A 25,916-nucleotide genomic window follows, 5' to 3' on the forward strand; every position below is an offset into this window, starting at 1 on the left:
CACGCTCCTGACGTGGTGTGCAAGTAACTCGTAGTGGCATAATACATTTAATTTTTGGTTAGTTGCGGAGTTCAAGTTTTGCTGTTGCTTTTGATTCCAGCCTCTGGAGGATGGAGGCTGCGGGCGTTGGAGGAGTTGGCCATAGCTGTGGTGTCTTCTCCTCTCCATCGCTTCCCGTGGCAGACAGGCGAGGAGCCAACTGGGTGCAAGGCTTTGTCATGTTAAATGAATGTCACCTTCTGCCAGGTGAGCAAATGCTGACGAGCAACCTAGGGAGGGCTCGGGAAATTCTGACACAGTCGACAGACCGGTGATGCTTATTCGTTTGGCTCTTGAACTTTGTCTTTGTACATGTTTTTGTACTTTGGGAAAAGGCGATTTCTGCATTCACAGTTAGATGAACACATACCAGTTGTCCCTACTCTCCCTCCCCCCTTTTATCCGCAATATATTTCAAAGTGCTTATTATTAATTTATATAAATGCTTTGTTTCCAGAGCTATTTCTTAATAAAAAATAAAACACCCTAAAGATCTTTCTAAACATATGGAGGTTGAATATCCTCTTATACTGTAAATATAAGGTAGGGCAGAAACTCTGTTTTTAATATTTCTGTCATTGCCAGTTTATTCTCGCACTCTTACTCTACCTGAGTAGCTTTAGTCCTTTGATACTACTTTTATTGTCCTTTTTTTTACCTTTATTATTTATACTTTCATCTCCTTTTTAAAAGGAGTTTCTTGTTTGTGGTTTAGCAGAAGGGCAGGTGATTTTGTATTGGAGACCTGGTTTCTTTGGGTACTTCTGCTGGTTCTTGAAACTCCCTGGTAGTTCTGAAATCCCGGGTGCAGGTTTGAGACGCAACACTGGATGGACAGACTTTATGGGAGTTAGCTAATACGGCAGCTGCCTGAGTAGTCCTAAAGGACTGCTATATTTTGTATTCGCCCCCCGACTGGTGTTCTGTATTTTTAGAAATTGGTCATATTAGATTTACCGTTTTTCTCCCTGTCTCAGCCTCCTATTCCCGCGGCGCTGCAGGCCTGCTGGGTAACCTTCACACACGCTGGTTCTTTCTGTCTCTGCTCCAGTTTGGAAAATGCGGTTGATGATATTGACTGTCTTTGTAGAACACTCCTGAGTTCTAGGGATGAAAAGCTGTATTTGAGCCAAGTAATATTGCAGTATATGGATTTTCTAACCTTTCTCTGAGATAGTAATGGCTTTTTAAAGGGAAGTTCCTGAAGAGTTCTCTTATTTCTATGTTACAAGAAACGAAGTTGTGAAAGAGAGCCTTTATATAATATTTCTCATATGAGCCTGCAAAACAGCTGTCCTCAGCCTGTCATTAACTTTAGCATAAATTGATATTTGTACTTAATATTGCGTTTACCTTATGTTATTGACCATCGGACTTGCTTTCGGCACCTCTCTAGGAGTTCAGTAAGTGGCAATGTTTTAAACGCAGCGTGCTGACAGCAGGCTGCTGTGCTCACAGACACGCACGCTCTATCCCCTTTTTCTTCCATTTGTCTAAATTTTGTGGGGAAGCAGGATTAAGACAGTGAGATAAACACAAAAATCTATTTATGCACCCTGTTGAAATTATGCTGTCGGAGAAAGATGCCACCTGAAGCTGCATTAACCTGAGATAAGGAGATATCTGGAAAGCAGTGGAGATAAGGTGAATATACTCACTCCAAAGCTAGAAATAGGATTTCTTTTGTGTGTGTTTCTGAAAAGGTCGGGTTTGTCACAGTGTATGCCACTGCTTTCAGTTTTGGAAGCTTTCAAAATAGGAGTCCCTAAAGCTGCGGTAGGTTTATTTACTATGGGATTTTTTTTCCATAGTGCCCTGAGCACAAGAATACAGACGATCGTCCCGACACCCTGTCACATCCCGCAGTGAAGGTCTGCAGGGATTCATTTGTGAGCGGATCACGGCTGGAAGTGACCAGGAGTTCTTCACCTTCGGGAAATCAGCCTTTCCCATCCCGGTGCACCTCTGCCTTTGGATCTAGAAGTCCGATTGCCCATAATGAGGTTATTGAGATGATAGCCGTAGTATCCCCAAGTGTTACTGGTTTATAACCAGGCTGCCTAGAAGCGATGGGATGCAGGAACTTCTAAATTACTGATGCGAAACCGTTATGAATCCTTGAATTTGTCAAATGCATAAGTGAACAAGGCGGCAGGTAGTTGGCAATTGGTACTCATCGTCCTTTTTGGCTTATGCTGGTGGAATTTTCTTAGGGAAAATACAAGCCTATAAATGTTTCAGAAAGGCAGAGGGGTTAGAGTCTGTCCTATGAACTCCCTGGAATAATCTTAGTTCTTCTATCAGGTCAGGTGGGTTCCGAGATGTGTAATATTTTCAGCATTTGATACTAGTTAAGGTAAGGTACCATGGCTTGTGAAGGTAATAAAGGCTTTTTAATGAGACCTCAATATATCACTCTGTTAAATCTGGGACGTGAGCGCCGAGAAAACTATTTTTAAACGCAATTTATAAAAGTGTGTAGAGATTAGTGAATTGTAAAGGTTTAAAGAAAGATTTCACTCTCCTTAGCGCAGGGTTTGTTTCTTGTTCTTTGTACAGCGCTTAGCCCGGTGCTGCCCCAGATCTCGATTGTGGCTTCTGCAAGAATAGATGCAAAAAATAGGAGTACGTAGGGTTTCTTTTTAAATTATTTTTGGTTGGTTGTTTTTTAATTCAAAAAACATCAGGCATGTTTCTGAGTATGTCAGTCCGACCCAAGCGACCATGAACACTTCCAGCGACTCTGGCCAAATCTGCAGAACAAGGGAAAGTGGTAAATCCACTTGCTTGGCCCTGTCAATGATGGTGGTCTTCAAAAAGGTGGTTTACTGAAATGATCTCATTGCAACAACCAAAATAGATAGATAGAATACCCTTTAATGTGTAAAAATTGGCACTCTGGGTTTTTTATACCTGTGGCTTACAGCTCTTCGTGCTTTGTATGCGTATGAACCGACACCAGAATTTTACAGCTGGGTATCTGGGTGTGAGCTCTTAAGTAACGGTGCCGACAGTTTTGTTAGACTGATCCTGTTTTCAGACGGGTTACAGATATATATAAAAAATAAATATATTCAGACTTTGGGAAAAAGACTACTTTTGAGCTCTGAATGCCTACCTGTACGTTCTTTTTGAAAGTCCAAAGTTTTAAGCTCTCAAGTGCAAGGCAAAGTTTTAGTAGAAAGGAAGCTGAAATTCTGTTTTTCTCTTGTTTTTCGAACGACTTGGACAATTCGGCGGAAATGGACTTTAGATACTATGCTCCAGCAGTTGGCTCTACGTCTTAAGAGTCCTTGCGTTTCTTAAATGCAATGGAAAATGTTACCTTAAGGTTTGGAGGTTAGTTTTGTGCTGATGAAGGCTTTCAGGCTTTCGGCTTGGGTTAGTATGTCTCCTCCAGTAGTTAGTACTACTTCTTGCAGTAGTTTGTCTTCTCCATCCAGCGCTCGGTGGCATCTTTATGTGAATCACTGCAGCTTGGGCTGCGTGGCAGGTAGGTCACAGGGCACCGTTTCTAACAACGATAACGATGGGATAGAAATTGGATTTCAGATAGCGTGGGCAATATAGGCGCTGATATGAGACAATGTTCCATACAGCACACCAAGCCGTCATCGGGCTGTAATAATATTTTGGTCAAAACAGTTCTGGTCTGGCATTGTACCAGTAACCTATATTTTCAGTTCACATAACTTGTTTGCCTTGTTATTGCTGCGTAAATCAAGTATTTTTTCCCCTTGTTAAGCTTTTGGCAAGGTATTAGCTTGTTGTGTGTGGTTCTTTCTCTCCCTCTTGGTTAGAGAGTCGTTTTTGTTTCAAAGGCTGACTCCCAGCATGAAGCTTGTCCCTGAGAATCTTTGAAAATTGGGACAATCACTTAATTGGCACATTGGCTTCCATTTGGGTTTGCCAATTAAATGAGTTCAATTAAACCAGAATGGATACCGTATTTTTGGCAGTAAGTATTAATTTATAGCAATCTTTTAATTTTCATTGGAGATGCTATGGAAGCAATTGTTTCTAGTTACATTTACTTTCTTTACAGTCTGTGCAATCTTGCAGTACAGTGTTGATCCAGGAGAAAAAGATTGCATTTTATATATTTCTGTTTTAAAATCTGTGGATATGTAACATTTAGCAAAGAAGGAAGGATTTAGGATTTGCCGAGGCTGGATCGGTAAAGTTTGTTGTTCACCGTGATCACCAGTTTTCATGCACCCTGATTTTGCATTTTGCGTATGTATCTCTTTCGAAGTGTGTCTGATGCACATCAGTAAGTACAGTGTGTTACTAAGTGAAATATTCAGGTCGTGTTTATACACCACCACTTGTATTTGTTCTTGTATGGTTGTAGGTGATAATGGCAATTAAAAAGGTAAAGATGGCATTGGAGTGTAATTGCTTCCAGCAATGGCAGAGGCACAGGTAGGCGAGGCAGGCGTTAATGTGGCCACTGACGCCGGGGTTACCAAGGCCTTAGGGAGCCCGGGTGCCTGTTGATCCCACTGCGAGTGAAGCGCTGGGCTCGGATGTCGTACCAGTAGCAGCTGTGTGGCGTGTGCTGGTCTGTGAATGTCCAGTCTGAATTCCTTGGGTTATAGTTTGTAGAATTTTACGTTCAATTTCGAACAGCTTCCTACCCAGTATCTTTTACAATTACCCCCCCTTGGTCAGACAAGCTGCCTGTTGGTGACAGCGCGGTGATGCTGTTCTGATGGCTGGTGCTGCTGTTGTAATTAGTCCAGGTTATTCACTACTTGAATTTCTAGAGGCAATATGAGATGTGCTCTGAAGACAGGATTACGCTGTCGTGACCCTCCTCCTCTTTTCTTCCTACCCTATTCCAAAAGATGATCTCTTTTTACTCATGTTTTGTTGTCATACTATAAGAAATGTCACATTTGTTTGAAATGTACTTATTTGGGAGATAAAACTTGTAATTTACTTATCTGTCAATCACTTCTTCTCCAGTCCCAGCTGCTTAAAAATAAGATGGAACACCCAGGGAAGGAGTCTCTTACAAATGAGTAGTTGTTGTTTATTTTTTTTTTAAATCGATGTTCATTGCTTCTTAGTTACCATAATGCGAAAAAAGATGGAAGAGTTTTTGAAGGGCTGTCAATAGTTTGCTCATCCATCCCCTTCCATTCCCACCCCCAAGATAACCCCAAGAGACAAACAAAACACGTCAGTGTATATATTGCCTTGCTGAAGGTTGTAGGCATAAATTTTTTCTGCCATGATTCAGCCTTCTTAATTATAAAGTGGTGAATTATTCCCTGAAAGTGTTGGTAATCTTTAGCCTGATTTTTTGATTTAAATAATTCCATACAGTTCTGCCTTGCTACATGTATATTGGTCACCGCTGGGTTGGTGGAGCTCTGCGTGATCAGATATGGTGGTTGCTGGGGCACAGATGATCCTGGCTGCAAAGCCCAATGCTTTTGCACCAGCAGTCGGAACACTTCATCTTTGCTTTAAGGTTGTTCCATGAAAATTCATAATGGATGCTGGAGGGGCTTGCTACAAGTGCTTTTTCCATCGAGTAAGGCTTTTTTTCTCGCCCTAGAAGCCAGTGTGTCTCCTTTAGTTAATTTTCCTCGGCTAGCGTAGGATCCATAGGGTTGTGGCTGTGACCCGATGATGTGAGGATGTTTCGCCTCCTGTGAGCAGACATCAGAGCTGCTTTGCAGAGTTTCAGACTGAAAATCACTGCCGTTCTCTATAATATCAGCAAATTTATCAACTCCATGATATCCGTGCAGGACTGGATGCGCTCTTCTGTGGATTCAGAGTACACCGGGCTTCTTTGTTGCAGAAATCTACTTTAAGAAGTTTCTGTCTTTGATTATTCCTTCCCACCTCCCATGCGACAGAGGACCGTCTTAGGACAGTTACGGTGAGAGAGTTTCTGGGGTGAAGAGTTGGGAAGGGAATCACTGAGCTCATCTCATTTAAAAATAATCCCCCCAAAGAAGTTCAGCTTTCCTCTTTCTTTTTTAATCTGGATTGTTTCAGGAACTTGTGCTGTAGCCGCTAAAAGAGCTGCAGCTGCAGTGGGAGGAAGTAGGAGAGAGCAGCCTGGGGCTGACTGATTGGGGTGGGAGTTTAGAAAATGGGCTTTACCTCTTCCAGCCAGGCTGTCCTGAAACTGTGCCCTCAGGCTAACAGCGCTCCTGATGCACCTTCTGGTTCAGGGAGTGTAAAAGAAGTTTTAGGGTCGCTGTGTTCTTGCTTTGCTCTGTGGCTTGTACTGCAAGCAAATATTTTCAGCTTGAAAACATCTCCGGTCGCTTCTTGGTATGGTTGCAGAATCCAAAGTTTTAACTGTTGATTCTTGCTTTCTGGCACAAGATTTCCCCCTGTGTTTGTATGTGGCTACCTGACTGCTCTTGGTTTCCTAGTCTGAACGGTCTGGTGTGTTAGAGCTGCACCCATGTGCAGGAATGTCGTCTTAATTCATTTTGGTTTTTTTTCCTTTGTGCATATGTTTTTGGTTTTACGTCTCAGTCTCTGTTCTTTTCCTTAAATATTGACCTTTAGAGGGGGAAAAAAATAATCCCTCGGTTTTAGCTGATAATTTTATGAACGTGAGAAAACATCCTTGGAGGGTGAAGATTCTCACCATCAGTTTCTGCAGAGTTCATGTTCTTGGTGAGGAGAGGAAGTAGTCGTCATTCACCTTCCCAGTTTTGCTGCCCAGTAGCCTGGACAGACCCTTGCATGCATCAGGTGTCCTGTTCTGACCTCACCCGAGGGACGTTGGGCCATGTCTGGAGAGCGATGTCACCCCAGGTTTGCCAGCATTGCTTCGTCTTTGCTAACCTGGTGCAGAGAAGTGGCTCTTTGAGGCTGAGCAGGGTCTGGACGGCAGCTTTAAGGGCTGAATCCTGCCCAGTTTGTGACCAGCAGCCGGGGGCTCTCCAGTGGCTCAGCCGGGGCAGGGCTGTGATCACAGGCCAGGATAAACCCTCAGCAAAGTTAATGAACTGACCCTTTTGTCCTGTTGTTCAGAAGTTTATGGACAGCTTATGGTATAAATTGCATGTTACAAGTAGGCACATTCTTCACATTACTGCGTTATTGTAAGGGTTTGGAAAATGAGTGGATCATATACCGGTTTTGTATTTTGTGCCATTGGAAACAGCTCTTTTTATAAACAAAAAGCTGAGTCCAGGCTGGCTTTACATGCATAAACATAAATTCAAGTTAACTCCACTGACTCAGATATTTGGGTTAAATGTCAGGCTGCTGTTTTTTCCACTTTCCCAATCTTTCTTCTATGGCATTGGGAAAATTCTTCAGTTTCTAAGCCGATTTATACCTATAACATAACACAACATAACATTGTTATTTGCATAATCACTGCCTATGGCCAGGGGACTTACCAGAGGGGCATTTGCTAGTTTCAGGCTGAATTCATCTCTTGTTGGTTTTTGTGTGATGAGAAATTGCTTTCTACCATAACAACCCAAAGCTCCACTTGTCCTTTTATAACTAAGCCATGTTTAGGACCCCTCCTCCCGCTGTGAAACCAAGCGTCTGTAGGAATTGTGCATCAAACAGGGTCTGGGATTTTGGGAGTCTTTTTTTTTTTTTTTTTTAGCCAACAAGAAACTGGAATTGACGTATTGTGCTTATTGGATATTCTATTTTCTGTGCCTTTTTTCTAAAATTTATTTTGTAGGCTGTACAGAGAAGGACTCTAACCCTGGCTGCCTTTCCCACGCATATTGTATGGGGGATTTTTGTTCTTAAAGTCCATTCCTTCGGCAGTATGCCATTATGCGAGGCTGTGTACTGTACCCTTGCGGCTCCCGGGGCCAAGATCTTTGTGAATGGCAATAAGGAGATCTTGCTGCTGCTTCACTATGGCAATGTCACAGCCAAACATCAAGCTGGCTGGTGGTTATCATGCTAATGTTGCCCTCTGTATCCAACCATTCCGTTTGGCTTGGTGCATCCGTTTTTGTCTCTAAAACAAATGATAGCGATGAAAGAAAACACAAGTGTGGGACTGTTTTGCTGGAAATAACCACCATCCTTTGGGTGCGTTTGATTCATTGCAGAGAATCGGTGCAAGTCCATGCATCTCTTTAAGGATGCTTAGGAAACCTTGCTGTGACATAAAATCTCCCCACTTTACAGAGGAGAACTTTGGTCACAGTGACAATAATACTGCCAAAGTAGGTTCATAGAGCTGCCAGGCTGCTTATTCTGTGTCTCAGCGTCCACTTACCAAATCAGTTGTTTTACGTGTGAGCTGGAGATGGTTTTAGCCCCCTATCTGTGAGCTAGCAAACTTTATTTGAAAACACAGTAGATGAATAGTTAAGAATTTGTTCTTTGTTCATTCCAGGCTGATCCTTTAAACTATGGTAAATGGATGCCCTGGACTAACTCCTCTATAATGCTAAGTCTCAGGAATGAGAGGTTTCCCTTAATTTGCCAGCTCATGGCAATGCTTAAAAGTTTTTGGTTTGTTTTTTTTTTCTCTTTTCTTTTCTTATTTTTTCCCTGCTTTGGAGGGGAGAAGCTGGGAGTAGAAAAAACACATCCTGTGTGGTCTTTTCAAAGCGAAGAATTCACTGCTAACCATGCCATGCAATAAGGACTGGCTACAACAATTCAGCATTGATAGGGAATGTGGAAAATGGAATTAAACTCAAAAAATGATACACGTTAAAAGTATGTTCTTTATTGAATGCAGATTTCTTAGACATGGGATTAAGACTGTGCATAGCCAGGATTCAGAGTTTCCCTACTGGAAGCACTTGTCATTTTTTCACTGGCTTTCCTCTCTCTCCTTTCTCATTCACCATGAGATTTTAAAGGCATCTCTGTCTGAGTAAGTGTTTCCCCACGTTCCGCAGTCCCCGAACCGAACGGTAAATAAAAAAGTCAGCACTGCCTCTAATGACTCCAGCCATTCTGGCCTTTAGCCTGCACACGAGCCAGCTGTCCGCCAGCACGTCAGAAAGGATGTTTCTTTTATCTTTGCAACAGGGATCAAGACGTTTGCACTAGGTGAGGAGCTAAGTGATGACTTGAATTAAAAAAAAAAACCCAAACTTTTATAAAATTAAAAGGTCCCAGCTGTTCCTCGTTCCGAAAACCATATTTGTGCTTTTCTGTTGCATCTCAAAGGTATTTCTTTGCACACAGAGGCTTGGATTGCTGTAATCGGAGTATGCTGGACCCTTGCACTCCTAAGGGTAAAATTTCTCTGCTGCCGTGCTCTTTTCTGAGCGAGGGTACCTAGCCAACTTCTGGAAATATCCAGGGGTACGCAGATCCCTTGGGTACCAGCCCAGGAGCTCGTCCTTGGTTTGCAGCTTTGCTGCCCTCTGGGTGGTTATTAAATGTGCCGGTGCTGCGCTCTGCTGCTCGGAGCGTGAACAGCACGGGCATTAAGGCTTCAGATGGTCGACTGGGAAACGTAGAGTTGGAGCAGGGGTATTTATTTTTATTTTTTGCTTCTTTGGTAAAGCTGCTGTAATATAACAAGCAGATATTTTTGTTTAAGGTGAGATTGTCGGACCTGGGTACGTAAACCAGATGCAATTGCTTCTTCATTTTAAATGTGTCCAAACATCTCAAGCAGCTCTGAAAAATGTAGCTGAAATGTGTTAAAGTGACACAAACATCCTGTATGCAAATATTTAGGAAACTCATTTGCATCCACTGCATGAATCAGTGGAAAGTGGTACTATGAGGAACTTGGCAAATACTTACGTTTCCATCATATTGCCACCGTACCGCTGGCACTGGTGGATGAATGTTGTATCGTCATCGATTCCCATTAATTTCTTCCGTTCAAAAGAGCGACCCAGTTACAGCTTTCCTGTGCTCAGGTACATTTTAATCCTTTTAGGGATAGTGCTGGGGCAGCTAAATGCTGCAGAATTGGGACCTTTCATTTGGAGTTATTTGTAGTAGCTTAGTGACAGCGCTTTTCCTCTGCTTTGTTGATTTATTTATTGGGGAGAACCGGGATAGTTGTTACAACATATGAAGTGGGAGTGGAGAGAGCTCCTTCCCTGGAGTGCGTTAGTGGCTGTGCGGTATGAAGCTGAGACGAGCCGTATTTATTCTTTTTCTTTCTCTGTGCTTCAGTAATTGGCAGAAGCAGGACAGTGCTAATGAGCTATCATCTTCTACCTCGCAGTGAGCAGGACATGTTTGTAGGACAGTTTCCTTTTAACGTCGCAAAGGAAGCTCTGCAAAGAAGTTGATGCCGAACCAGCTTTGTGTAGCGAGTTGGTACCCAAGATTTGGAATAGCTCTTGGTGTCCCTGTGCACAAACACCCACTTCAGATTTTGAACTGGGTATACTGGCCCCTTCAGTTCATTCTCTTGCTCAAGTTAAGCGGACTGTTACCCGCCACAGGGTAATGACTTTTACAGAAACAACATTTCTGTTTCCTGCTGTTCTTCAGTGAAGAAGTAAAACTCAAAGCCTGGGTTTTTGAGGGGCTGCTTTTTTTTTTTTTTTTTTGAAAGCTCTTGAAAGCTCTGGGGGGTTTTGTTATGTTCCCCCCCCCCCCCCAAAGAAAATCGAGGGGAAATGAAGATAATGTAAAGGAAAGACTGCCATGGAAACCAAGCAGCATTTTGCATCAGCTCAGCCATTTTTAGAAGGAAGGCCATGTGCTGAAAGAATCCAGAGCAATCTGGTCCCTCCAAACTGGTTTTGGTGAGAGACTGATGGTAGGAAGATGCATAAATGTTACTGCCTGTCTAATAGTTATTCTTGCTTTGTCTTAACCTTGGAGAGGAGGAAATTTCCGCCTTCAGAAATCCCACTTGATTTCAGTAGCCTGCTGACCTGTACGTGCTGACCTGCCAAGTCTTGCATTGTCTCCTTCCCTGTATGTGGTACCTCCTCAGGGCTTTTATAGTAGTGTTGGGGAAAACCAGTTTACCAGTTACGGCATTACTGGAGCTTGATGGGATTCCATGTTTTCTTCTCTTCTTGTGTATCCTGGCGTAAGTGTATGGTAGTAGGAGGGGGACTTTGGGTTTTGCATTAGTTCAATAGTTTCCCCTATTGAAAATACCAAGGCAGAAACTTTATCACATCGCGTTCACTGGGCTGTTTTCTTCAATTTTACGTGTATTTTCAGATTGTGTTACATTTCTGGATGCGAGGGAGACAGGTTGACATGTTTTCTGATAAATGCAATGAGACTTTTTAGGAGAAAATCCTTTCATATTATGCAGTGGAGTTGGTAGATATAAATTATTTATGACTAAGGTTTTGTGTGCTAGAGAACGCAAAGCTGAAGTTTTCTAAATCGTGTCTATAAATATAAAGACCAAAAATTTCAAACTTGCGTGCTTAAAGGTAGACACTCTGATTTGTGAGAGCTCTCAGGTTCCCGAGGGAGTTGAGCAGCAACATGTGAAGATTGCACAAGCGACGCAGGCGATGTAGGTGCTTCAGGTGTCCTCCCGATACCCGCTGAGCAAATGGCGCTGTGGATTTCCAAATGGACTGATCGTCCATCGGGGAGTGGGACGGACAGACAGACAGGCGGTCTCCCAAAATTGCTTTAGTGGGATCTGCCTGCCTTGCAGTCGATGTGGCTGTTAGTTATCAAATACCAAAGTTCTCAAATATTGTCCCAACTGCTACTAATATAAGTGGGAGGCTGGTGGCGTTGCTCCAAAGCCTTCAGTGGAAATGGAAGAGGAGTGAGGATCCCGATAAAGTCAATAGATTGCATTCTCGATCAAGTCCTAATTTGTTTACCAAGTTTCGGACCAAAGCAGATTGATGCAGCAGTGACATTAAGCTGTGAAAATTGGACTAAATAATTTGCATAAACAGATTTGCTCTGCAATTACCAGGTTTGCACAGAACAGCGATGCATAGAAAATAGGGAAGTGAGAAGCAACTGATGATGCTAGCTAGCTAATTTTCAGATGTAAATAATTAAACTGTTTCAAAATGATTTTAAAAATTAAATTACTGTGACACAAAGCACAAAAGATGACAACTCTCATTTGGAGTGTTTTGTTTGTATTTGGAGAGGAGGGTAATCTAGGGTGACATTTTGCATGCCAGGTTTTGGATCAAAACAGGTACAAACTCATGGTGAATAAAGCGTGCTTTTATGTATCTTTGGTTTAAATGGAAAGTAGCTGCAGTTTGTTTTGGAGTAATATGGTTTCTAAAATTGCAATAAGTTTCTTTTTTACTTATCTGTCTATTCACCAAGTTATTTCTGGTGTTAGTACCTCATACTAAAGATTTTAGCTGGCACAAGATCACCCTCTGCCCTTTTTCCCCAACTGTGAGACTTCAGAGAGATTGCTGTTCTGCAGCCGACTCCAAAGAGCTCAGATCTAATTGGAAAAGCAACCAAAGTTAATTACTGTGTGGCATCTCATTGTAGTCTGCTTAAATGGAGATACATGCTGTTGGAAATGGGAGAGGCAGATAGCTCCTTCCAGCATGATTTGGACATAACTCAACTGGGAAGAAGAGGATAATACAACTTTTTCAGAGAGAGATGCTGGCATTTAAGTCTCCTGGAGGTGTGAGTTTTGCCTACGCTGCTTTGAGTCAGATCCAGGGTAGTCTCTACCCACTGCTGCAAACTGGCTTGAAGCCCACGTTTTTCTGTCAGATTTGTTTATCCATTTTTATATCCCACCAGCTTCTACTGCTGATAGAGAAGGAAAATCATTTTTCTTCCTACAGAAATTCTGTTCCTTAGAAAATTAAGGCAAGCACATCCAGCTTTGCCTAAAAGCAGCTTACAGGAATGGCACATTTATTACTGTAATTAGTTATTTTCTTACGTAAAAGACCTGTAAGGTTTATTAAATTGGTGATCCTCTTAATGTTAAAATTAACAATGAGACTCTCAAGTCTCCTATTACATACTAAAGTGATTGTGTGCTGGGTAACAGTCAGTCAGCCAAGGATAAGTTTATTTAAGGGTATAAATATTGTCCTTGTTTTTCTTCAGTGAGTGGGTGTGTGTGTTCTGTACAGCTGTGGGACAGTGGACTTAAAGCATTGCTTGTGTTCAGGGCTGTGGAAGGCGCGACTGGGGCAGCGAGTGTCCTGGCTTCCAAACGTATTCAGTATTGTTCACAGAGTCACAGAATGGTTTGAGTTGGAAGCGACCTTAAAGCTCATCCAGTGCCACCCCCTGCCCTGGGCAGGGACACCTCCCACCAGCCCAGGTTGCTCCAAGCCCCGGCCAACCTGGCCTTGAACCCCTCCAGGGATGGGGCAGCCACAGCTTCTCTGGGCAACCTGGGCCAGGGGCTCACCACCCTCACAGCAAAGAATTTAATTTCTTCCTGATATCTAACACAAATCTCCCCTCTTTCAGTGTAAAACCCTTCCCCCTCGTCCCGTGGCTACCCTCCCTGCTCCAGAGTCCCTCCCCAGCTTTCCTGGAGACCCTTTGGGACTGGAAGGGGCTGGAAGGTCTCCCTGGAGCCTTCTCTTCTCCAGGCTGAACCCCCCCAGCTCTCTCAGCCTGTCCTCCCAGCAGAGGGGCTTCAGCCCCCCCAGCATCTCCGGGGCCTCCCCTGGCCCCGCTCCAACAGCTCCGTGTCCTTCTTGTGCTGAGGACTCCGGAGCTGGATGCAGTGCTCCAGGTGGGGTCTCACCAGCGGAGGGGCGGAATACCCCCCTCGCCCTGCTGCCCACGCTGCTGGGACGCAGCCCAGGGTGCGGGGGGTTTCTGGGCTGCCAGCGCACGTTGCCAGTTTGTGTTCTTATCCCCGAACACCTCAGGGCTGCTCTCAATCCATTCTTCTCCAGCCTGTAGTTGTGCTTGGGATTGCCCTGACCCACGTGCAGGACCTTGTGCTTGGCCTTGTTGAACATTATGAGGTTCTTGTGGGCTCAACTGTCTTGAAATGGGGAAGCTCGCTCGTAATAGCTGCAGCATCCCTCTTCCAAGGGCAGTGCTGGAAACAGCAGGAATTCGTCTAGGTGTGGAGAACATGCTCTACTCCAGTCCTAGGTAAGCCACAGAGCCGTTGGCTGGATGAACGCAGCTGTCTACGGTGTACATCTGCCCCTGAGCCAGGGTCATCCTGGGTTCCCTCTGTCAAGGGAGAAATAGATATGCCTCCAACTTGATTTTTTTATGCTAATCTGGTTGTCTGAAGTAGGTGAACGGGACCCAAAGTGTTGGTTTATCTCCAGTGACTATAAAAGTAGCCTCGGGTAGACAACACACTTGTAGCTGCATACAATGAACGAGATGAATGACTCCCTCTAGCGCTGTTGCTATTAGTTAATGAATACAGGCATGCTGAATGACTTCGACTTCTTTACTGCAGGTCTTTTATGATGTGGTGAAGCACATGTAAATTTGACCCATGTCAAGCTAAAATGAGAGCTTCAGGGAAGGGGATAAGGAATATTCCCCCATTGTGCGTCCTCTCTGTGGGCTGACAGCTTGAATTGTAATTGTCTGAAGTTTTGGGGACAAGGACCAGGTTGTTTCTGTATTTCACACTGCTGCGTACAGCTGTATTCTGTTATGTGTAACGGCTTTTGGACTGATCATCTGTTCAGAGACCTTTTGGTGGGCCAGCTTGGAAGTGTTGGCACTGATCTGGATCAGGGAAGTTGTCTGTTTACTCCTGTTATTTAAAAAATGGATTTTATGTAATACTTTTTTGTTCCAGGCCTGTAAGGGAAGGAATACTGAAGTGCCTTTTTTCCTCTTGCTTGAGCATTCACTATTTTGGACATTATTCATGTTTTGTAGTGCAGAAAAAGCTCACTCAACTGCTCTCGCCCCCATCGCTAATGAGCTGTCTCTGCCCAACAGCGGGGACCAATATTTTTGTCCTCCTGCTCTGTGAGGTCTGTGCTGATCTTCTGTTTCATCACTGCTCCCTTCAGAAAAGCCTCCCTTAAAGCCCCTCATTCCTCTAGAGCTTGGGGCCAGCACGGCAAGAGAACCGCGTGGGACCACGTGTTTGAGATCCCCCGTGATGGGGAATGGGGAACGCAGAGCTCCCGGCTTATGAAAGAGCAGCTGGGGGAAGGAGAGGATGGGAAAGCATGACAGAACACGTGAACAAAAGGGAGTTTGGAGTTCTGGCCTCACTAAAGTAGATGAATTTTAGTGATTAAGGAATTTTAATATGTTCATGCACTTATACCAATAGCTTCGAATGTCTTTTTTTAAAAGCTTGCCTCCCACATATAAGCAGCTTTGTCATTAACTCGATTTTCCACTGTAAGAGCTATCCAGCTGCCTCCAGTGCCTCTGCCTGAATCGAAGTGCACAGATGTTGGGAAAATCAGGTACTTAATGAGGAGTCCAAGTGTGGGATTTAGGAATGTATTTTAGACTCCTACCTCTGAAAATCTCCTCTTTAGAAACCCGAAGTAGGAATGAATGAAATACTGGATCGCGCAGTTATTACTAAGAATTAGCGAGGCTCTGCAATGTGGTTCCGGAAGAGCTGATCACACACTAGATCGTAATCCTGAGGTTCAGTCTTCCTTGGTAAAAAGGCAGAAGTACAACTTCTAGCACATTGGAGATTTCAGCTGTGTTTGCACATATATGTAAAAATACATGGGCTAGTGCTTAGCAGGCAGCAGTCCCTAGCATGCAGTGAAATTTTAAGTTGTTTTTCTTTCTTTCTTTTTTTTTTTTGCAGGCAAGAGGTGCAGATATCCCTGACATTGCAGGGGAGCTGGCGCTCCGGACCTGCGGCAGCACAGCAAGTATGAAAGTGAAGAATGTGAAAAAGTAAGAGCAATGTTCTTTGATTTTCCTCTCTCTGCTGGGCTTCCGGTTTTGGTATCCTGGGTTTTAGCTATTGTGCTGCCATACAGCCAGGGCGTTCGGCAACAATTTCTGATAATACCTTCATCAGAGCAACGGAAATCCATGTGAAACTAAGTAAATTGTAGCTAATGTAGTCTGAAACTGGGGATGCGTGAGGTTTTGTTGGCTCTCCCACCTGTTCCTCGCTGTAGAAGCAAAGCGTGTTAGAGTTGAATCTCACTGTACTTTTAAATTTTTGTGATTTCTTTCTGAAACTGATTAATTTTAAAAAAAGAACATGTATATATAAAAACCTAAAGAGAAGCCCAGGCAATGTTTAAATGAGATAATTTTCCCTGTCTCCCTGTGCTCTGGGAAGCTAAACCAGGACAAGTGGGTGGCCTAGATATATTTTTCATTTGATATTTTTTCTCTTTTCATTTTCTTTTTTTTTTTTTTTGCATTTTGCCCTGTACTTCTTCATTTGAACGAGTTTTGCACTTTTATTTTTAGGGGTATTTTTTTCTTCTCTGATCTCCCAGATTTTTTTTTTTCCTGTGGGCTGACACTCTCTCTCTCTCTCTCATTCTCTCCCAGAGAATGTAAACCAACTTATTCTGCTTACAGCTAAGGTTTCAAACCTCTAACCCGCAAAGGGGATCAAAAGTAATCAATATGACTTGACTCGTCTTTGCTCAGAGTGCTGGCTTGAGGACCAGAACTCCCCGATATTGATTGATGGGTGCATTCAGCTCACCTCTCTGTAGTGCTCTGATGCTGTAAGGGAAATGGCTCTTTGTTCTAGCGCTGAGCAGCCAGATGCTGCATCTCACTTCCCACTTCTATTCCCGTGGGAAGAGAGAGCTAGATAATGACAATCTCATTGGCTCACCACCAGAAATATCTATAGGAGTCTATAATAGCTTCAGCAGAAGCAGGAGCATGTTGCAGAGCCAGAGGATCTCCCCGTCAGCCGTCATTGTAACTGGAGACACTTGGGAATAATTATGCCTCACTTTTGAATTTTAAAAAGGCAAAGGATAAATAGCATTTGTTCTGCACCCTCAGATACATCAACCCGGGACTGATGGGCTGTGATGCCTTTCACAGGTAAAGTTCTCCTTTCCTATGTGTCTCGTGTAAGGCTGTTTATTTGCACTGCAAAAATGCTTTTGTGAAGGTAGAGTGGCTTGTCCCTGCACCATTTCTTAAAGATGTGGGCTTTGGTGTTGATGAAATGCCACACAATTCTTTAAGGATGCAGTTTAGTTTTCCCTTTTCACTCAGTTCCTTTCTCCACTGTTTTGATGCATCACATCCGCAACCCCTCCGTTCCCTCGGCTTTAGGATGAGAAAGTCGTCCTTATTTTGTATCAGTAACTGCATTTTGTACCTGTATTTGATGCTGAGCATTGTTTCAGTGATTTGCATCTATCTAATGACGTGCTTTTGATGTGCTTCAGGTTATCCTTTACAAAGGGTCATTTCCCGAAGATGGCTGAATGTGCACATTTCCATTATGAAAACGTGGACTTTGGCAACATCCAGGTGAGTTTCAGGTTTCTTTTATACATGAAACATTGTGTTTGGCTGCCAGCGAACCTGCTGGGGGAGGCGGTAGAGGGACCTCTGCTAAGCTTTGTTTAGTTTGTTGCAAAATGGTTAGTGATAAGAAGTTAAAGCAATAAGGTTTCTATTTGGAATTGCTTCCGTGTGCCGGGACAGCATCTGTCCTCAGCCATGTGGTTTGAGGTTGGAGCTGATTTTATTTCCACTGGATTTGACCGATGTCACTGTTTTAAGACTGCATCAAACAGTCATTGTTGAGTCAGCTGTAATAACTGCATGCGTATTTTTAGCTTGTGTGTGTATCTTTAAACAATTGTGTGCAAGTATTTATGTAAATATAAATAATTCAATTTCATCCCTTCTCTTCACGTTATCCTGGCTCTGCATTGTGCATTGCAGTAGCTGTGTCATCAGAATACATGAAACTGCTAGTCAGCCCAAGTTGCGTTTCTGGAAGTGTGCAGGCTTCGCTCCTTTGTGATCCATCCCTCAGAAATACAGGCAGAAGCATTTTTCATTGAGCAGCACCGGGGAGGGCTGGGAACCAAGACGCGCTGCCACTTTCTCATAAACAGGGCACATCTTGTTCTGCACTTAGAGAAGCAGGAATGCCTCCAGCATCTGCCAGCCTTCTAGCCAAAAAGAGGTTACAACCTTTTCATTTGTAAAACATTTCCTGTAATATAGAGTGAATTATTTACAGCCTTTCATCTTTCCGCACTTGACAGTTTTGCGAGCGGAATTATGCATCTGTTTTTTTTTCTGTCTCTGAAATTGTGACTGAGAAGGGGTTTGGGTCCTATTCAGGGCTGGTACCTGCTGTTGTTCACACTTAGTGGCTCTAAGTAGGTCCATTCTGCTGAGCAGGGGATGTTTGTGCACTGGTGCACACACATACACGGACAAAGGCAGAGCCAGTTAGACAAAATACCGGGTTTCAGAGGACACCAGTGCAAAGAGCTCAGTTCTTAACGAGGTCTCTGAGAGCTTGGTTCTTAACGAGGTCTCTGGAAAATGGGCTGCTGACGCAAACGGCAGCGGTCCTCAATCTTCAGAAGCAAAACTGTGTTTCTTTATTTTCAGTTTCTGTGTATAGGAATAGTGTGACTAAGCTACGTCCCTCTTTTTAGGCTCCTGGTAATTTTCTGATTTGACACCACTAATTTTTTGTCTGTTTTGGAGAGAAGTTTCATGTTGAGCAGGTGTTGAGCAGGTTTCTGTATACACACACAGAGGTTTTTTGTGTTGCGTGGTCCTCTGAGTTTTCCTTTCCATCATTCAGGACAACGCGCAAGCCAGGGAGAGATTACAACTTTTGCATGGCACTACTATTTAAAGCATTTTGAAGACAAATGATTTAATTCTTTTGTGGGTTTAAGCATTTCTTGGAATGTTTCAAGGCTGGCAGGGCATACTTGTAGGGTTGATACACTGAGATTTTTGTGTTCGTGAGAGGGAGAAGTAAAATCAGAGAATACATTCTTTACAGATTTTCTTCCTGTTGTTTTGGTGACAAAGCTGGAGCGTGTTCTGGTGGGAAGCGTCCACGAGCCAGAGCCGGTGCTGTCTAGCACTCGCTCCTGTGGTCTCATTGCTGCTCCTACAGCTTTCCAGGCTCCTGCTCGGTTGTCCTCTGGGTCCGTGCCCCCTGGCACTAGCAGATCACCAACTGCTGTAACCAGAGGTGTGGTCCGGCTCAAAAACAACTGGGAAAGGATGTAGCCCAGGAAGAAAAAGTTGTTGAGCCACATCAGGCCCCTGAGCTGTTTCCTCTCACAGGTTGGGAAGCCAGGAGGAGAACGGTGGACAATGGCAGCACAGTCATAAAAGTGTGACTCTGTGTGTGTTGGGGGGAGTCACTTCTCTGTTTCCACCACCGTGACCTCTGAAAAACTGTACGTGCTTAACTATTCGTGTACCTAAAGCAAAACATGTGCTTTAAAATGGTGAATCTGCCTCTAATTACCAGCTCTGTGCCTCTCGTCCCTTCCTTTTTCTAAGCAAGCTTTCTGGTAGATCCCCATGGTGTACTGATTTTTTTAATATGGATAAAAATACCTTAAGAACAGAGCTTTTCTCCTAAAATACAAAAGGGTAGGGCATTACAGTATCTCCGTAGTAGAAGACCAGTATTAATGGTAAAATAAATGAAAGCTATTAATACAACAGCAGTATTAGTTTACAGACTTAAAAATAGGTTCATCTAGGGCTCATGCATTTTAATCAGGTGGCATTCATGGGTGGCTCCTTTGTGCTTACAAGGTAGACCAGAGAATAGCAGTAGGTTGAAGTGACTTGGAAATGACAGCTTGGCACCTAATAGCGAATTACCAACTTGCATCTGAGGGATAGTGGGTGTAAACTCCTTTCAAAATCTATTCACTGTTAAAAATTTGCATAGTCAAAATGCAGTATTATCTGCCTGTGTCAGGAATTGTGTAATGCTGTCTATTAACAGCCTGGCCAAATTTCAGATTGTTTTGTAACGTTTATGTCACTTATAATATGGTTTCATGGTGTAATCGGTATTAATATCTTGGCATTTTACCTCATGAGATCATTTTAAATTAACTTTCTGCAATGTATAAAAAAGGACTTGTTCTCTTCTTATCCTAGCACCGTGCTAACAGAACTGGGTGCGTTTTGGGGTGCTTTTTCTCTTCAGAAAGGTTCTGCTCTACTTCTGCTTTAACAGCAATGTGTTTTAACCTTATCTGCCTCTGGCCAGCGAGACACGGGTTGCGTCAGCAGGAAATTGCAGGTTTCCCAGGCAAAGGTAGTTGGTGTCAAAGCTGTAGTTAGAGGATGGCCCTTACAGATTGCGTCAGTGCCAGAAATTCACTGGCGTTTTGCTGAAACACCTTACATTTATTACTGCATCTGTTTTTTAAGGCTACATCCTTGATTTATCGTTTCACCCTGAAAAGCCAGGTTCTGCATAACAGATTTATTTTAGTCTAACATGGGATAAATGTTTAGGAGCCTCGTTAGCAGGAGCAGAGCTGTGGTTCAGCCTTGCTGTGGCCTGTGTCTCCCAAACGAGATGTTAGTAGGCTGTGGCTAGATTAGGATTACTCGGCATCGGTTAGGTTGGTTCTGTGGGCTTTGTAGAATAGTTTGTTGGAAGAGACCTGTAAAGGTCATCTAGCCCAAGCTTCCTTCTCTCCTAAGCTCTGCTGCCTTTCCACAGTTCTTGGCTAACATCTGCTTGTGCTGCCTCTCCTCTCTCTCGAGCACCAAAACTCAATTAATTCATCGACAAAGCAGAGGTTGATTGCACACACAGTTCTGTACGGGGCATCTCGGTGTCCAGTGAAGCACTCAAGTATAGAGTTGGAAGCCCTCAGCATCTCTTCCAGGTATATTAAGGCAGAAGACCTCGCTGTGCATCTAACTTCAGAAGGGCCTAAGCCATTCCAATGTAACATAAAATAAGTTCACAATCAGTTCCTAAGGCAGTATATTAAACTTAAGCATCATTTCAGGGCCTGCTAGTTGGAAAGCTTCCTTCTCAGAGGCTGGAGGTGTTGCAGCCCGGTGCGGGGCATTGCAGACAGCGGCATTAACACGGCCAGAGCTGGTGTGCACACACCAAACAGCGCGGCATCGGCCAGAGGCCCGGGGGAGTTGAAGTTCGCTGCCCGAGCATGGTGCTCAGCCCCTGCTAAGGTGATTGTGTGTCCCTGGTTTTGTGTTCTCGCTGTAGAGCTCTCCACGTGTAAATGGAGTGTCTCAGCACAGCAGTCATGTCACATAGTCTCCCTGTCTTTTAGGGAGCTTTAGGGCTCGTTAATACATAGGAATGGAACTATTTCAACAGCCCCCCCCTGTGTCGCTGAGTCGCTCAAAGGAGAATAATTCCCGCCCTGCAATGGTGCAAATGTCATTTTACTTAGTGCTGTGTGCCATTCATATAAACAGGAGAAATAGTGATCAGGTATTCTGTAAATATCTTTACTTCCTGCCAGAAATAAAGACTTTGTTCTTCACTTGAAAGAATTAAGACATTATCTTTAGCCGAGTAGGTTTTAGTAATGGAATATGGAGAGCTGATCAGCTCTGTGTTTCCCAGATAATATTCTTTGCTCCCTGACAACCCCATTGCTAGAGGAGAGACCGTGCTGTAACGCACATCCCTATCACTTCAGCAATCTTGCATTTCACAGAGCTTTACCCCTTCAAACAGCAGGGTCTGTCTCTCCATGTTTGCATTCGTGTAGCTGCCTTCTAAAAATAAACCCCGGTCGGAACAGGGTTGGATTCCGGTGCATGGAAGATCCTCTCCTTATCTGTTAAGCCTTGGCATTGTGAGTGGCAGGAGGGTGTTATCAGCGGTAAAGGAAGTATTTGAACCAGAATCATTTCCGCCTGCGGAGGCATCAGCTGCCAGGAATTCCTGTTAGGAACTCGCAGCGTTGTTTGCTCCGCGAATGCCCTTGGCGGGCTGCAGCCTTCCAGCCAAGGCGATGGGCTGCCTGCTTTCAGTGGTGCCTGTGGTTTGCCCCTGGAATTGCATTTCTCTCTTGTGTTTGAAGAGTTAGAAGTGTTGCAAAGAGCAGTTCAGTTCTTCTTCTGCCTTTTGTCAGAGAAGATATTTTTCGGGGCCATCTTCTTTTGGTTTGCCTTTTTATTTAATAACACTCCGGGGAAGGGGGTGCGGAGGGGCCACACAGGTGTCTGTGTTAATCATACAGTAAAATTTTGTCCTGAGATGGATTGCAAAGGAAACAAAAATGGGAAAGCCTGCCCCAATGCCCTCCTCTGGAGTTAAGTAGGGTAGTTTACGACGTTTCTGACCCAGCTAAAAGCAGCCCTCCACATAGACGGGCTGGAAACAGCAGGAGTGGAGGAGTGCTCCCTTATCTGTGTGCGGGAGAAGTTGGACACCTCGGCTCAAATCTTCCATCGGTGATTTTAAAGGAAGCCTGCTCACTGCCTCCAGTGTAGGAGGGCTTGTTCCTTCCCCCAGCTCTTCTGCGTGCATGATAATTTTCAGTATCTTGGCAGCCATGAGCAGCTACGGGCTGTAATGTCTTCATTTATTCCACTCATTTGCAAAGTGTTTAAAAAGAAAAAAAAAATATTTATTTTAAAAAGTGAAACATGAAACAGCAGTCCCTTTGCCCCAGTCCTTTTTACGAGATGTAAATACATAGTAAAATCACAAAAACTGGCCTGAATTTGGCTGTGTATTGGTGCTCTGAAAGACAATTTTGCTGGGTTTTGCTTTGTCTTTATGAATATATGAGGGGTTATAACATGTATACCCACGTTGCATACCGAGCGGTGCTCCTTTTTAACCTTTCATCTCTGGATGCTGTTAATCTTCCCCCAAAATGCCTTTGACGTGTTCTGATAAATTATGTTCCTCTTGTTTAGATCAAGACCCCTCCTATTCCCCGTGTGGTCTTTTCCCTCTGGTTTCTTTACAATTGCCTTCTGAAGTGGTAGGGGAGATGTTGCAAGGGCTGCTTTAAGGACATGGGTATATAGAAACAACTATGTTCATAACGTAGGTGGAAACGGCTTCTATTAACAATTCCAGCTGCAACTCCCTGAAAATTGGCGCAGTCTCCTGCCAAGTTCAACAGATTTTTCAAATTTGGAGTCTCCAGGCCAAGCTTCTCAATGCCAAAAAAGTCAGGAAAATATGCGAGTAAGTTCACCTTAGTTTTTGGATTCTTCTGTTTCCTGATCTTGCGTCCAACTTGCCACCGACTCCTCAGAAAAATTCTTCCTTGGAACAAGATCACACCTGTGAAATTCCAGCTTGCTTTTGGGTTTCTTCCAGTGAAATGGGGAGAACTCCAGCACGGGCTTTATAGTGGAAGGGTAACATCAAGTGTGGAGGGTATCTCTACGTGAAACTTCACTATTGCTGTTTTACGGTTTATTGACTACTTGTTTTACAGTTGGAGGTTGCTGTTGAGAAAGCGAACAGCCTTATCAGTGAGCCAGCTTTAATGGGCAGGATTCATGTAAATTGTCTACCAGTTCTTAAAACCTATTCAAAAAATTGCAGGGTATCATTTCAAGGCTGAGCTGGTCCTTCCTCTGCCATCGCTTTGCTGAAGGAGTTTGCGATCCTCCAAGAGAAAAGGGGGAATTGCTGGTGTTCCCTGTGGCTTTAGCTGCTAAATCGTTCTTAAAGCATGTTATAGGCTTTGTTCTCGTCTTCTTCCCCTTGACTAACAGTTACCAGAATCAATAATTTATAAATGTGTTTATCTTTTTTTATAAAGTAAAAGGCAGTTTGCCTGCCATTACTCAACTGGCTGGCTATTGAATTGCCTGTCATAGGGAGGAAAGGGTTTTTCTGTTAGTGTTTATCTAGATTAGCTCCGTCTAGTTCCATGTCTGTCTGTATTTTAAGCTGATCATCTAGGTGTATAAATTGAAGGGTAGACTATAACTCACAAATAATGGTTAATAGCAAATGAGATTTTACCCGTTGATTCAGTTGAACAGGTATTGCTGCTTTTTTTTTTCTTCTCCTTTTGCCTTTGGATGTTTCCGTGAGTTTCTCCGCTCTGTGCATGGCATGGGAGAACAGTCCCAGCGCGGGGCTTCCGTGCCTGGGACAAAATGCCCAATCCAGGATGCTCTGTTTATGGAAGGATTTTGAGTATTCCCTGTCGCTTTCCATGTTTCTTCTTTCCCTTATTAGTATGAGAGAGGTCACTGTGCAAAGTTGGATGAGCATTTTCTCAGACTTGACCATCTTGAGCTAGGGATCTTCTCTTTTGGGCCAAAATGGTTTCAGGGAAATCTGTGCCTACTTGGCTCCTCTTTGCAACTGGGGACTTTGAAAACATTGACCTCCTGCCGGAATCCAGCTTATTTATGTCATCCCCTGCATTTCACACTGAAAATATAGCAAGCTTGTTTGTGGATTTTTAGTCTTTATTGGTGCATAGTGGCTATTTGATGGCACGAATAAATCTTAAAAGTGACTGTAATAAGCCCAGCTGCTAACTTTGGCATTGACCTCCTGCTGGTTGCCACCACCGTAAATCATCTTTAGCAGCGTGTCACAGAAATGTAAAAAAATTGTTTTAATTAGTAACTGGAACAGAGTTGTGTTGGAAAATTTTTCTTCCCTGAGGTTTAATGACCTGAAAAAAACCAGAAAGATGTATTATATGTATAATTAAAATATATTAAAATTTTGAAAAGAATCCGTGGGCTCCAGGAAAATAATCCCTATTTCACTAGTGCTTCATACTTTGAAAGAGGATTAAAACCCTTATGTTTTTGTATGTAGTAAGCCGTACTGTTAACAGGAATGGTGTTAAAATGCAGCATAATATTGTACCCAGAGATCTGCAAGTGTGCCAAGCTGGTGTGAGTTTAATAACTAGCAAACTTCATGTTGATACGATCCCTGAGATTTACAGAAGCAGGAGTGTGTTTTTATTCTCCGGTGGAGGTTTGTCACACCGGTGGATGTATTAGCTGTTAAAGCAAACAGCGCTGGGAACATTTACATTTTGTGTTTACTGTACCTCCCTACAAAAAGGGTAGTTTGTTTAGTTTGTGCTTATGTGCCAGAATTTTGAGGTTTGATGACAGAGTTGGCAGCTCAGGGGGAGCAAGTTATGCTACAGATTTTTAAACTGTTCATTCATCAGCTGAGCTTTCCAGTGCTGTGTGTGTACCTTTGTCCTGTAGTTATAAATGTTTTCATTCATTTCCTGGTGAAGGAATAGCGATAGGACATAACCTGATCTCGCAAAATTTGTATTCCTGACTGTCTTGGCTTTGAGATCTCTTGCTGGTTAAGGCGTCTGGGTTTGAGCAGACCAGATGTGCTCCATCTGTGTTGCCCAGTACGCTCTGCATCCTGCAGCCCGGCGGAGACCGGTCGCTTGTGATGGTTGCGTGATCCAGTTTCCAGGTAGTTTCCAGTCTTTGAATATCAACGCTGCTTTCCCAACTGCTTTGCTCAATAGTATAATCTCCCACAAGGGCACATGGTGTGATGAACTCAGTGTTGTTCTCCCGTTATAAAATCAGGGAAGAGTTGTCTTTGAGTGCTCAGGAAAAAGCTTGTAATTGCACTCGTACTATCATAGGATCATGGAATGGTTTGAGTTGGAAAGGACCTTAAAGATCATCTCGTTCCACCCCCTGCCCTGGGCAGGGACACCTCCCACCAGCCCAGGTTGCTCCAAGCCCCGGCCAACCTGGCCTTGAACCCCTCCAGGGATGGGGCAGCCACAGCTTCTCTGGGCAACCTGGGCCAGGGGCTCACCCCCCTCACAGCAAAGAATTTCTTCCCAATATCCCATCTCAGTCTCCCTTCCTCCAGTGCAAAACCCTTCCCCCTCGTCCCATGGCTCCCGTCCCCGCTCCAGAGTCCCTGCCCAGCTTTCCTGGAGCCCCTCTAGGGACTGGAAGGGGCTGGAAGGTCTCCCCGGAGCCTTCTCTTCTCCAGGCTGAACCCCCCCAGCTCTCTCAGCCTGCCATCTATCACATACCCTGATAATCTACCCTGCAAGGCAAGAAACTGCAGGGGAAAGCACTTGAACTAATGGTAT

At 43.8% G+C, this 25,916-nt stretch overlaps 1 protein-coding gene across 5 annotated transcripts in view; it reads left to right on the top strand.

Moving 5' to 3' along the window:
- Positions 1 to 25,916, top strand: part of ARHGAP32 (Rho GTPase activating protein 32) — a 254,756-nt gene that overhangs the window by 98,715 nt on the left and 130,125 nt on the right. For 3 of the 5 annotated variants that reach the window (XM_063355088.1, XM_063355086.1, XM_063355089.1), the window contains exons 3-5: positions 15,698 to 15,789; positions 16,876 to 16,917; positions 17,271 to 17,355. In XM_063355088.1, the coding sequence (XP_063211158.1) occupies positions 15,698 to 15,789; positions 16,876 to 16,917; positions 17,271 to 17,355 (219 nt within the window). The remainder of the gene's footprint in view (positions 1 to 15,697; positions 15,790 to 16,875; positions 16,918 to 17,270; positions 17,356 to 25,916) is intronic. The other 2 variants (XM_063355087.1, XM_063355090.1) reach the window with 1 other exon arrangement.

The sequence above is a fragment of the Chroicocephalus ridibundus genome, chromosome 18 (assembly GCF_963924245.1).
Source record: "Chroicocephalus ridibundus chromosome 18, bChrRid1.1, whole genome shotgun sequence".
NCBI classification, from domain to species: domain Eukaryota; kingdom Metazoa; phylum Chordata; class Aves; order Charadriiformes; family Laridae; genus Chroicocephalus; species Chroicocephalus ridibundus.